The sequence below is a fragment of the Pygoscelis adeliae genome, unplaced genomic scaffold (assembly GCF_000699105.1).
Source record: "Pygoscelis adeliae isolate BGI_AS28 unplaced genomic scaffold, ASM69910v1 Scaffold320, whole genome shotgun sequence".
Classification (NCBI taxonomy): domain Eukaryota; kingdom Metazoa; phylum Chordata; class Aves; order Sphenisciformes; family Spheniscidae; genus Pygoscelis; species Pygoscelis adeliae.
The window spans coordinates 320,002-334,480 of record NW_008823967.1 but is presented as its reverse complement, the minus strand read 5'-3'; the positions used below and the strand labels follow the sequence as shown (position 1 = coordinate 334,480).

Below are 14,479 nucleotides of genomic sequence, written 5' to 3'. Positions count from 1 at the left end.
GAGGTCATACTTGTTACGACTTTGAATATCAGATGTGCTAAAGACAATTTTTCACCGTTGCTAGATGGAGAGGAATCAGAATTTTCTCATTCGGCTGTGATAAGCAAAAACTTTTATTTTTATGGTGTTAAGGACTGATTTAACATGTTTCTGTCAGCTTCAGTGTCAAATAGTATTTTTGGTTTGGTGAAGCACTTTATTCTTGTTTTTTTATTTCCATGCATGTTTAGTGCTCTCCTTTCCAGGCAGCTTTCAGGAAGGATAATGATTAAGTGTAAAAAAAGTTTTTTTTTTCTTAAAATTTGTTAGTTACAATCTCTTGATACCCACATTCCTGTGGTTTGTGATTAATTTGTTGAAAGTGTCTAAGCCACATGACATACTACCACCAGTTGTTTTCTTTCTTCCAACCCTTTCTTTGAAAAATACTCTGACTACCTTCATTCTTAACACTGCAGAAAAGTTTTATTGGTCTTGAATATTTTGGGGTTTTGGGATATCTGCTATGAATTTAAAAGTGAAATGGACCACACTGATCCCTTGTTGAGAAAGAAAGTGGTAGCATGTAAAGTAGTTTTCAGAAATCTTTGTAAACTACTACTGTCTATAATGAATGTCTGAAATAAGGAGGATAACTAATACACGTGTGCACATGAAGTGCCATTTTGAGATGATGTGTCTTTTCGTTGCCTTTATGGAAATACCTGAGGGGTTTCCAGAGAGAACCAGCAACATAATTTGTTACAAAATAGCTGTTAATATATTGTTCTACCCTGATTACCTTCCTATATGTCTCCTGCTTAGCATGCTCTGGTCTGATCCTTAGTTAGAGGTATTCCTTGAATTTGAGGGTGGTTTAGCTGGACTTGCATCTGGAAAATACGAAGAATTCTTTCTTGGATGATGCAATTAAAGCTCTGATTTTTTTTTTTTTTAACTTTTCTACCTCTCCTTTCAGTACTTAAATTCCTCTTAATTCATTTTTGAAAGTAAAGCTTAAATTTATCTCCTGACCTTTAAGTTACATTTATTTGAATGCGTAGGAGATGAGATCTCTTTCAGTCTCTTTTCATTTGTCATTCCTCGGATATGACTAAGAAAATAAAATCTTTTGTTGAGATTAAAGCTAATTTTTTTTTGAGGATTTGATTCTTCTTAATAAAATGTGAATAATTTTAATAAAAAAAGTCAGTTACTTATTTTTACCTCCTAATCAGTTCAAAGGTTTTCAATCTAATGTATTTTGAAAATAAGCAATGAAGTACAGGAATAATGTATTTAAAGCAACGTACATGTTGTTGCAAAAATGTTAAATGATATCATTTCAGTAGAGTTAATATTGTTAGCAGCTATTCTGTTCTGGAGTGGAAGGATTTGGGATGTGGTCAGTTACCTTATTCAGCAGAAGTACCTAGTACAGATTAAGCAGGTTCTTTCACCATTAGCTAACCCTTAAACAAATGAAGACTATGTTCACCGATTGTGGGGTTTTTGTTTGTTTTCTTCTGGCTCTTCTCCAATTATTTTAATTATTTGATTGAAAAATAATTACATAATGTAATCCAAAAAAAATATTTTCCAAAATTGCCTTTTCCAGATCTGAGAAGGCAATTTTATATGCATTCCATGTGGATGGTTGTGTTTCATTTTGTGTTAAGAACTTAGATACTGAATACAAATTGAGCACTTTGTAATTAAAAGGTAACATAATTGCATTCCCATTTTGTTATCACTACTATAATCCAGTTGAGTATAGTAAAAATAAGCACTGAGCACTATGAAATCATAGAATCATAGAATCATTAAGGTTGGAAAAGACCTCTAAGATCATCGAGTCCAACCGTCAACCCAACACTACCATGTCCACTAAACCATGTCCCTAAGTGCCGCATTTCATCTCAAATCACCTCATTTCATCAAAAAAGCACAAGTCATAAAACGTGATCACAACCAGCATGAGTTCATTCATGGCTTATGTCAAAACAACCAGATTTTAAGAAGGGTTTAGGAAGGAATCACTCCTCAGGTTTGCCTGCTGCAGGCGGCTGGGTTGGTTGGTAATATGGGACTGGTAGACTGCTGGATCTTAAAGTAATCTCTCATACTTTAATTCAGGTAATGTTACAGTAGAAAAATAGTGTAAAATCCAAATGAATGAATTTAAGGAAGCAAGAAAACAGCTATCATTTATCACTTTCGCTTTTTGATGCATACAGAATTATATAGACCTATTTGTGCAAAGCAATTCCATCAATTTAATGGAGTAACTTCAGTAACCAATAATAGTTAGCAGACTTTGCTTTTTTCTTCGTTATCTACTTTGCCAACATCTTGAGGAAAAACCTGCAAATTTCAGTTTATACTTACAGAATACATTTTTACGGTACATATTTATAGGCACAGTTGATAGCAGGCATTTATTGTTGAAGTAGCTCAACACTACTCTACTCTTTTATAAAATCACTTCTATTGTGATTTAAATGAGTCAGCCTAAGTGAGTTTTTATTTTGGGTAAAACTGCCCAGTTGTAAGAAAAAAAAAGTGAAAATACATTGTTTTGAGAATGTTATTTTCTTAGGATTATTCTTTTGAGAAACCTCAGTATCTTCTGACTTTGAGCATGTTCTTGAACCTTAAGAATATTGTGTATCCTGGCTGTGCTAAAATGTGACTAGCTTAAAAATTTCTGAAGAAGTGTAGTTCTATGTATATGGTAGAACTTTTTCAGAGGCTAGTGGTTAAATTCTTCATGTTCTTTCATGCATGCACACAGCTTTACATATAGATAGCTTCTGCAGATAATCAAGTATACTTCCTCTTTTCTTTGCCATTGTAATCCCAGAACTGCTATGTGTGAGTACCTAGAGCAGGTAATTTAGTGCAGTCTGTTTTCTTCTTTGCTGTCAGCATGCTGCCAGCATGGAGGAAGAGGTTAAATGCGCAGAATGGAAAGGAGTGGTTGGAGGAAACAGGCAGCAGGTGCAGATAAGTGTGAGAGAAGAGATTAAGCCTGAGGCAACTAGAAGTGGAGGTCATTGAGGAGATTTAGAACAGAGAAAACAAAGGTGAAATGAGTATAATCTAGCAGGGGCTCCTAACTTATGAGGATCTGTAGCCACATGATGAAAAACCTGGAGGCAAACCTAGGAGATTTATGTCAGCTTTGCTTCCCTAATGATCAGATATGACGTATTGGCAACACACCTCACTGTTTTTCTCTGTGGTGTTCACAGAGGATAACAATCTACTAGAAACCAGGAAAAAATATAAAGGTACATAGGATCTTCATTGATATAGAACAGGCAAATAAAGAACAGCTGCGTGCTATTCCTGTGTTGCAAAGAGAAGGAAGCATACGGTGAAATTACAAGAGATAATGAGAAATGCTTTTCTTACTAGTCAAATTGTAGAAATGCAATGATAGAGTCTTTTGGGTTCCAAGAAAATTAGACAAGTTCATGGTCCATCAGAAGCTATGAAGCAAGGTGGTCTATGTCCAGCCTCTGACTGAGGATGTCCTTAAACTGCACATTGCTAGAAGCTCGGAGAATATAACCAGAAGTACCACACTGTCTTTTATGCTCCTGTTCTTTGCCAAGAAGAAGGGTTACTGGACTAAACGGACCTTCAATGTGACCCAGATCAGTCTCATTAGGCTAAAGGTTCTCTAATAAATCTGAACTTTACAGATTTTTACTGTTTCCCTGCCCCTCGCTATGCTTACAAAGATATCTATTCCAAGTCTGATGTGAGCATAACGTGGTGATTATTGACCAAAATGTGCGCTTATCAGACTACTTGGTAGTTGTTTGCCTTTTAAAGCTGTTGTAAAGTCTCTTCTTCAGGTTGACTATTGACTGACTGTCGTTTCATTACCATAGGAGTTTGGCAGGAGTAGAAATTTCATGGTCTGGATAATGGATAATAATTTAATAAAGCCAGTGTAAAAATAAGCTACTTAAAAATGCATAGGTTTTTTTAAGCTCTCTCCCCTCCCAGTCTCTTTCTCTCTCTCACCCACCCACACACGCATGTTTTTGATTTTTTTTCCCATAATAAGAAATTATATTGTCATTTCTGGTTATAGCTTAGTTTTATGAAAACTGAGATTTAAAACTAAAACGGCTGAAAACATTTCATGTATCATAAAGGACCTAATCAGGATGCAGAAATAGGTTAAAAGGTACATACTCAAAGGAAAGGCCTTTTTATTTTCAAGTGTTTTGGCATGAATAGTTGTGTCATTGTAATTTCCCTGCCAATTTTTGGTCAAGAACTGGAGTTCTTTATCTTTCTTACTTGAAGCCCGTAACCTTCGAGGTTCCCTTTCTCCCTCTGGAAGCCTTCAGAAATTCTGAGATAGAACTGTAGAAGAGTAGCTGAATTTCCATAAGCAAAAATAAATCAAGCTATTTTAAAAAGGGAAAAGTAGATGTAAATTACAGAAGGAAGTGATATTGTGAAACAAATGACCATTGATTCTATGAGTGCTGATACCAAAAGGAATGGCAGAAGGCTCTTGTGAATCATAGCAGAGAACAGCTTTTATGTTCTGGGTGTACTTGCAGATAAACCAGTATTCAGAAATGATTGAATTTATTCATTCTGCTCCCATTGTCAGCAATCAGATGAGATTTGCAAGAACATTTATACCCAGGAAGAAAACCAACACTGTGAAACTCTTGTAACAATGAAAGGATTGTTGAATCATGTATCAGAGCCTCCCCAGAAGAGGGAACTCAGTCCATATGGTCTCTTGAAGTTACTCTTTAGCTTTACCTGAGTAGCAAAGACGTAAACATTTTCTGTCTTCTAGCACATTGGTGATGTTAAGATTTAAAATCAACACATGTGATCAAGCAGTCTAAATGGTACCAGAGTATTTTGATTTGCTAATTAAAAAAAGTGCAGGAGGTGGTCTGACCTGATTAGTTCCGGTTGCCAGACTTTGTGTCTCTTGCGTGAGATGCCATATAATGATTTTTGATGTTTACAGGGATTCTTCTGTACATGACAAAATAAAGCCTGAGGCAAGGTAAGTAGAGAGAAGAAAGAATAGAAGGATAGATTAGGTGGAGAGCAGAACAGGAAGAAAACTCACACACACTCTTAATTATTAATATGAATGCTCTCCTGCATGTCTCATTGAGGCTTAGGCTATGGATGTGTTACAGGAAAGACTCATAAAGGACTATGAAACTTGAAAGGGAAGTGAATATGCCCAGCTATGGAACTATTTATTTTTGCATTATCATTCTTATCTAGAAAGATGCTTGGGTTATGTCTTGCAGTGGTCACAGAAAGTTTAAGTTGCCGATTCCCATAGCCATCAGATTTCCTGGTTTCACTTTTGTTGGCACAGCTTCATCTGTGGTAGCAGTGCTGGCAGTACTGATGGAGGCTGCTGGCAGCCTGTCTACAGTGTCTCAGCTGGAGTATCATCTAGTTCCCGGTGAGCAGAGTTGGGAGGGAGAGGTGGAGCAACCAGATGACATTTGTACTTCCCCTGTGCAAATTCTTTCTTTTTCATATAAACATGATGATTAATTTCACTTGCAGAACTGGATGATATGTATTCTTGCAGACATTACATGCAAATTTTTAATCCCTTTTCAAAATTCCATTTTATTGCTATATGGACATTTTAACATACTTAATTTTAATTACATATGATGCTTATTTCACATAATGGTAGAACATGGAAATTGCAAAACACCAGTAAGAATAGTGGGGGGCTGCCTGTGAACACAAAGGTTTTCTAGTCTGCAGGGATCCTTAGGCTCATCTGAAATCCGTAGGACAAAATACAGTTTGTCTGTGTTATGTTCATTTAGGATAATATATGGAAATAATAAATAATTATGTTGATGGTTCATGTGAGGAAAAGCTATCATGCTGACTGCTGTTTCCAAAGAGACAAAATACTAACCAATAAAGGGAATGGGGTGACTAATAACAAAATCCAACAATTTATTGTTGGATAAATTATTTATTTTCTGTATTCTATGGGGAGAGAGATACAGTGTGTCAAGTTTTCTGACAGCATAATTCTGTTGAAGTTGGTTGAATTGTGTCAGCAAAGATTTTGGTTTTATAATCTCAGCTACTGCAGCAAATAAATGTAGTTCTTTTATGAAAAAGTTCAGATCAGTAGCAATTAGTATTCCCCAGGCCTAATTTTCCACCTGATAAGTGAAGACAAATTTAGTGAGAAAAGGTGAATTTGGGAATTCTGCTGGTAGCAGGTCATCTGGTTGCGTATGGCTTCACTGAAAAGTCTTGTCTCCTGCTTCTCCTCCCTTTTGGGCATGTTCTGATAGTAGTCACTGCACCGAGAGTGCAGTATGCTTCAGCTATGTGCTTCAGCATTTTTTCATTTTACTCTGTGTTTGACTTGGTCTCCACATTAATTTTAAAGTTCATGTATAAAATAATAAACTCCAAGTGAGATAGGGCATGGATGCGATTGTACCTTTTTTTTGTGAATACAGTAGTCTGAATTTTTAAAATGTTGATTTGATTGTCTCTCCTTATCTTGTGGATAAGGACTTTCTGGGTGTGTGATTCTGCTTTCCATGAACACTGAGGTTGGTGTCGCTGTGGCTGTTATTGCCTCTTTCTTACCACCTTTGCCTTACAGATTTCATAGCTTGTCTCTTCCTGTCTGTTTACCCCAGGACTTTTTTTAGGGATCATCTGAAACTGTTCCTGTGGTCTTTAGTTTATTAATTTTTCCTCTCCCTCTGCTGCTTTTAGGGTGGATTTGTTTGTTTGTTTATTGTCACACTGCAAGGCACAGTAGGAAGGTAATTGCCTATCAGATGTACTATAGATTTTGTTATTGATCACATTGTGCAGTAACAGTAGAATGTCAAATTGAATTTTAAGCTCTTTAATGTTGCTTCACTGGTGATGGCTGCTAAGTGATGTACCCCTACTGATATGTCATACCCTGGGTCTTGTTTTGGGGTTCTTAGACTTTGGACATTCCTGAAAGTTTAACTAGTTCCTGGTGATAAAGAGGTTTGGAAACTTAATTTCTTTTTGAGTAGATTGTTTGAGATGTTATCTTTGACCTGTTGCTTTAACATTATACATTTTCTCTGTGGTTGGTTGCAGGTACAGCCCTAAAAGTAGTGTCTGTTCTGTGGCAGTGAGATGTGCTCTCTGCACCTGAGACTTGTCAGGGAAAGCACCAGACATGGTTCAGGGTCTGTGCTGCAGGCATCTGGCCATAGCAGGGTCTCCAGCTAGACCACCTTGAACTCAGGCTTAAAAGGAAGGAAAACCCTGTTGTCTGTGGTGCTCCAAATAGGTGACATTTCAACTGTACTATGTGTGCGGATCAGTGCTATTTTGTGCTGAATCTGTTTCACCAACTGTAGAGACTTTAGATCTTCACATCTTTCTTGCAATCAATTATTACAGTTCAAATGTTTTCAATTTTATTTTTGAGTACACTCTGGAGAAACTTCAAGCCAGCTTCTGTGTTTGTATCCTTAAAATTCATACTTCTGCTTTGTACTCTGACATTTTGTTACCAGCATATTGTCTCCTTCTGTTTGGATGGAAATTATTTGTAGGTACAAACATCTCTGATGTAACTGTACATGGTATATTTCTTCAAGGTGGTCATACAAATTGGGCTGTTAAAACATAAACTACTTTCAATTTGTATGTAGAAATATCCTTTGAAAGAAGGATAAGCATCTAAAATAGCCTATTTTAAAAAGTATATCTATTTTGTCCCATTCCTTAGTTTTCTTGATTTGATCCACTGTATATTTAATATTTGAAACTTCATTGCTAATAAAATCTCACCTTGATTACTTTTTTCTGAATATTTTCACTCTCCCTTTTCTCTCTGTAGGTGGAAGAAATTGTTGATATAGGAGCATTTGCCCCAGAAGACATTCATGTTCCCAAAATCTATGTTGATCGTTTGATACAGGGAGAGAAGTTTGAGAAGAGAATTGAAGTAAGTACCTGAGCTTCTTCGTCACAACATATTTCAGCCTGGGGCGTATTTTAGAATTTACAGGGTTTTTACTCTAGCCACCAAGTCTTAGCACTGAGAAAATAGTGGGAGAAAGAATTGTCAAGTTTTGCTAACTGGACAGGTTAGGTACTTAGGTAGTTAGTAGTTAGGTGGGGCCTTGAAAATTGAGCCTTGTTTCTTATACGTCAGCCTCTCTGGTTCAGTCCTTGAATAAGAGCAACTGCCTGTAGTCCTGGGTGGCTTTAACACAGTTGAAAATTTGATGGAAAATGCTACTTCATTCTCCTTTCTCGTCTCAGTTCACCTTCTGTAGACACAACAAGGGGAACACCTAGACTAAGAGCTGACTTTGACAATTAGATACTTTCTTTTCTACTGGAGAGCTTTTGACATGGGCACATAGGGCCAGTCTCAGCACCTTTTGTGCCATGTATTGAATTACATTACATTGCAAAGGTTCTGGAACCTTTCTTTCCTTTTCTTTAATCAGGAACATTTTTAGCCAGTGGTATTTCTGGTCTGTATAAAAGATGTCAATAGCTATTAAAAATTGCAGCAATAACATTCTGTCACTGAAAACATCCAAGAAAATGATGATTATGTAATTGTTCTTCTGTGTTTCTGTGGCTTTGCCTCACTCAAGCTATGTCCCTATATTCATTTTGGTGATGTGACAATGCTCTTAAAGTGCAATTGAAAATTCTGTATTTCTTCTGTGTCTCCATACTCTGGAGGTGGGAATTATTCAAAATGTCATCAGAAGAGCTGGTGGAGGGGGAGATATTTGACACAAGGAAAAAAACATCTTGGAAAAAAAAAAGTGCAGAAAGAAATTGTAATAATTAAACTTTTATTACTAAAATCACAAAGTCACAAAGTCCTAGAAAGTCATACAAGGCCTTTTCTCTGAGTAAACACTTTCATGAATGTTAAGGTTAAAAAGGTATTTTTCTCCCTTCCATCTGTTCATTCTGCAAAAGCATATTGCATGTTTTTGAGTATTTGACTGGAAACAGATGTGTCAAACCTCTTTTTTTTTTTTTTCCCCCCTTTCTCTGGGCATATGTTAGACTGCAATTAATGGCCTGTTTCCTTCTTCTGAATGGATGCAATATCTCACAGAAAAGCTTTTACCTTTCATGAGAGAAATCCATTTTGCATTTATTAAACTGCTGTTCTTATTGCAGTTTGGCAATGGATGAAGAGGTGATTCTCTGTCAGGGAAGACCTTTATACAAACACCTGATTTTCTTTGGCTTGGCTGCATAAGTGAATACACCTACCTAGTCAACTGCCCCCTTCACTAAATGCTTAAAAAAAAAAGGAAGGAGGGGAGGGAAGCTACTATAAACTTCACAGCAAAGTTGTAACAGAGATTAATTTTGTTTGAGTAATTTTGTAATTCTGGCAGTGGCACCTCTCATTAGTAGAAGTATACGAACGAAATGGCAGATTTATTTACTCTTCCATAAAAGATTATATATGAAGGAAGTGGCTGTACATATGAAAGCATTGAGTATGATAAATGGTAAGGGGAGAGATGAGGAATAAAGAGAAGCTAGCCTGTCATAATTCTTACTGGCTTTAAATAGCAGTTCCTGCCTAATTTGGCTCAGACGTGGTCCCTCTAGTAGAAGTCATACTTTCTATCCAATCTTCCCTTTGCTGCAGAGAAACCCTCTGTAATTGTTCTTACTTTTTCCGTATCTTGCAAGTGAAGTAATTCTAGGGAAAATACCCAAGGCATAAAAAGAAAGTTGCTGGGAAATTTAAGAGGATTGATACTGACTGTTTCTGACTGCCTAAGAGGAAAGTGACTCCCAACATGGGGAAAAAAGACACTGCAAAAATTATTTGATGAAAAGGAGCAGAGGATGATTTTGCCTGATGTGTTCATTATGGCCTCAAGTACAGGAGGATGTGAGGACATATGGGGGTGCAGGACATGATGTTGCCCAGAGCAGTTTTATATGCATGGGAGAGATGCGCAAAGAACATAGTCTATGTAAACAATAATTTACAAAGAAGGCCTTACAAACTTCTTGAATGTCATGGCATTTTCACCTACGTGTAATTTAGAAAGCATCAACTTCAGGTCAGGAAATCTCAGGAAACAACTTCAGCCAGATTTATGCAAGATTATACAGATTCATGTTTGAAAACTTAGTTGCTTAGCTCCCAGTATCTTTAGATGACTGGCATTTGTCTGTCTCATGCATATAAATCTAGAATAGCACCACTGAATTGAATGAGGGCAGAAAGAGAGCAGTATTTGTATTTTAGGCTGACATTTTACAAATCTATTTAGATATCTCTGGGGTAATGAATTTCAGACTTGCTAGTATTTGCACTAATGCTTGGTGCCTTCTTAACCAGTTGTCTATGTATCACGTACTCTCTCAGCCTTGGCAATACAGAAATAACATTTACTCTAAGGCCATCATTGGGGATATTTGATGACTCCATTGGCTTAGATAAGCTTGAACTGATAGAATAAAAGGTCGATTTTTGTAGATGATGTATAAATAACATTCTTAGACCAAGTATCTCAGTGCAATCACAAATCAGGCTTTTGTGTCTTGAGAAGCAAGAGTCTGGCTTCTAATCTTTACTTATGATTACTTCTTCTTTTGCAGCGCTTGTCAATCCGAAAGCCTGAAGACTCAAAAGCAAAACAAAAACAAGGAGACAATGTGAGGGAAAGGATCATCAGACGGGCTGCTTTAGAGTTTGAGGATGGCATGTATGGTATCCTTCAGCTGTGCTATAGGTTAAAGTGATGACTCACTAGAATAACAACCACACCTGTTTTGTTTAAAACAGGTTAATTACCATGCTCATTGTCTTTCCCAGAGCCTGGGATTCTTTCATTTTATTAACACCCTATTGAAATAGATGGGATGTTAAGATATAGGGTACCTGGAGTTTTTATCCAGGCATATCTGGAGAATTTGTTAGCAGTTGAATGTTTTGCAAGAATTTCTTGAAAAAGTTACATACGTTGGAAATGAAGCTTACTTGTGCTGTGGGCTTTTTATCATGTAAAGCATTTGACAGAATGCAATTAGACAGTCCAAATGGCAAAATAATTCATCACAAATATGAGGCATCTAACTAAAAATGAAAGTGTTTGTGAAGAGAACAGTTCTAATCTAATCATAGTACAATGATAACTTCTTTTAATTTACTCGATGACTTCTTTTAATTTACTCATTTGCAGTAAGTGTGTTCCTGTTTGTGCCTTAACCAATTCTTGTCAGCTAATCTGGGTATTGGAATCCCACTGCTGGCCAGTAACTTCATCAGTCCAGACATAACTGTTCACTTACAGAGTGAAAATGGAGTCCTGGGTTTGGTAAGAATATATCTTGGTCACTTATTGCAGTGTACTTACCTTGCAGGGGCTTGGTTTTACTCCCTGCCCATCCCCAACTTGATTAGAATTTTACTAAAAATCATATTCAAATATATAACATATTGCATGATCATAAAATTCTTATCACAGTGCAGGGAAGTTTTTAAGAAAATGCTCATTTCAGGGTTACAGTGCTACTTTGCTAGGTATGGTCTTAAGCACATGTTCTGCTGGAAGGAGTCAGAACCTTCAGTAGTTTGCAAGACCAAGCCTTGTAAGCCTTATCAAACATAATTTTAAATAAAACTTAAAGTGAATATTATTTTCACTGTCATATGGCTTTATGAAGTTCCACCTGCATACCCTTTTCTGAAAAATGTCTGTCACTTTGGTTAAAAACAAAAAAAAACAAAACCAAACAAAACCCCCACTTTGTGGTTATTTAGTAATTCTAACAGCCTCTAGCAATATGTCCATCAGTCCTGATATGTTAGTTGATGTAAATTGTGGCTTGTATCATAAGGGATGTTGTTCTACTAAAGATAAAAAAAATGCCTGTCTGTGATGATATGTTTTCAGTAATAAGCATTAGAAATAATAAAGCCATTAGGAATTGTATCTCAAAGGTATTTTAATATAAAGTTGACATATGTCTATGTTGTTGTCAGGGTCCTTATCCACTCGAAAATGAAGTAGATCCAGACCTGATTAATGCAGGTAAAATCTTTTAAATAAATTTAATTTATGGAAAATTATTATTCATTGTTAATCTACAAATTTTCTTTTGATTCAGTATTTGAACCCAGACTTCTCTTTTATTTACTGATAAATATTAATGTATTTGTCTTCTTTTAAGTGAAGGTTGGTTTTGATCAATGGAGATGTTTAATATTCTGGTTAGAGAGCTGATGCTTTGATGCATTTTAGTAGCTACTGAAGGAAACTCTCTTCCAGGCCAGGTAGTAAAGGGTCAAGTCTTCCTTTTCAGAAGTGAGATTGTTTTGCGAAGCCTATATGCGAATATGGATTTGTTTTCCTGCTACTTTTCACCTTGTGTCTTCTAGAAAATGGTTCTCAATGGTTTATGTTTGGGACATGTTTTAAAATGTCCTCTATCTAATGGCCTCGTTTATTCCTGGCTAGTGAGTTGCCAGGAATGCAACTCATTTGCATTTGGAGAGGGAGCGGTAGCCAGGGCAGGGGGAAGGAGCTCCCCAAATGGGACCTGGCACACTGGAGGGCTCTGCTGCTGGTGGCTGCTTTTGCCACTTTAGGGGGGGGCATGCAGTCCTCACATACGGTTTTTCCCCAGCTGTTTTTGGGCATTTCACCTCAGAAGTAGCCATGCAATGTATTAAGCTTTTTATGGTTTAGTGTGTCTGTCTGATTTCTGTTTTCTTCATGGAAAGTTGTGCCTGTGTCCGTTCTCTGTTTCCATGTAAAATTACACCTATAAATTGCATTGTGACAAACAGATGTAGGCCTTGGCACCTTATAAATTCTCATTGATGGTAATGATATAGGTTACAGACCCATAGCTGACATCTTAGAGTTGTTTTTTCATATGGAAACCTATGGATTTTATTTTTTTTATTTATGTATACATTTACATACATACACATATATGCATGGGTGTGTATGTATGTATCTATCCAGACAGTACCTTTCTCAGCGGCTGTTAGCAAGTGCAATTAAACTTTGAAAGGAGATAAAGCACTGACATCAAACAAGCTTTTAACTTAATATCAGGGTGCAGTCCAGCAATTGTTCACTGACTTGAAACATTTGCTACCTGGCTTAACTAATGGATACCATTACCATACTGCTATGTTATTGCCCCTGTTTCAGTATTATGTTTTAAATAAGGAGTGATTTAAGGCCGTCTTGTGATTTGAAATAAGAAATTATTACAGAATTGAGTCCAGCATTTCACCAGTAGCTAGGTAACTGTTGTGATACACTGTATGAAGGAAAATGTCAGAGGCACATGAGAGCTGTGTTAATGCTTGAATTGAGGTGTTTTTAAAAAAAATAAAAATTGAAGGTGTCACTGGAAGGAAAAAATATTTAGAATAAAAACCATTTAGGTTTTTATTCTAAATATTTATTCTAAATATTCTAAATATTATTTAGAATGTAAAATAATATTCTAAATATTTATTCTAAATATTAATAAATATTTATTTAAATATTTATTCTAATATTTATTCAAAGGTGAAATTATATGCACACACATTAGAACTTAAGTTCTAATACGGGTGCATTAGAAATGAACACGTTAACAGAGTGACGATGGGAAAAAATATCCAAGACTTGATGAATACTCTGAAAAATCATTGTGCTTTTATATGGATGTCAATATGATCTTGAATTGTTGTTTATGGTTTATAAATATTTTTGAAGAGATAACCTTGCAGGGATGAAGCTAACATAAGAGTTCCGAATACAACATGGAAATCAGATTATTCTAGTGTTGGTAATTCAGTGTTAAGCACCTTCACATCTTCCTCTGAAGCTGGAGTAGACAGGACACAGGGTAGGTGAACCTCAGCTCTACCACCAAAATTATTATTATCACTGCTTAAACATTCAGAAGCTGCTAGATCCCACTGACACTTAGTTGGATTAAGACCATTCTAGGTGCTTTCCAGCCAAATTTATAAAACCATGTGAAGAAAGCAGAAGCTAAATGGCAAAGGAACAGGATTTGATTCTGTTTGCATTCATCGACTGGAATGGTCCAGTATCAGCCCCCAAAGCCTACATTTTCAAAATATACTCCCGGTTTGGGCTTTTGCCAAATTTTTACCTGGAGATGTAATTGTATTTCTCTGAAAGTTGTATGGGTTCCATTTTCTGAATGTGTCACATGAAGTTTATCTTCACTGTAATTGAAAGGTAGACTTCTGTCTTACAGCAGAAATATTTACAAGTACTGACTCCTGAGAGCATTTTCAAGAAGTGGATAATATGGTGCTTTTGTTACATTATCCTGTGGTCTTCAGCCTGTGCCTCTTTCTTCTCAGCATTGCCTTCGCTTGTCAGTTTATCCCAGGGTTATCACTCCATGTTGCTGCTTGTGTATTGTGTTGTCTCTCCCACTGCCTTGGGTGGGTGCCTGGTAG

The 14,479-nt window shown here is 36.4% G+C and overlaps 1 protein-coding gene across 1 annotated transcript in view; it reads left to right on the top strand.

The window, feature by feature from the left end:
• The window catches only part of OXCT1 (3-oxoacid CoA transferase 1), a 93,892-nt gene that overhangs the window by 43,244 nt on the left and 36,169 nt on the right, over positions 1-14,479 (top strand). The window contains exons 8-11 of the mRNA XM_009324586.1: positions 7,871-7,978; positions 10,636-10,747; positions 11,260-11,354; positions 12,023-12,071. Coding sequence (XP_009322861.1) covers positions 7,871-7,978; positions 10,636-10,747; positions 11,260-11,354; positions 12,023-12,071 — 364 coding nt within the window. The remainder of the gene's footprint in view (positions 1-7,870; positions 7,979-10,635; positions 10,748-11,259; positions 11,355-12,022; positions 12,072-14,479) is intronic.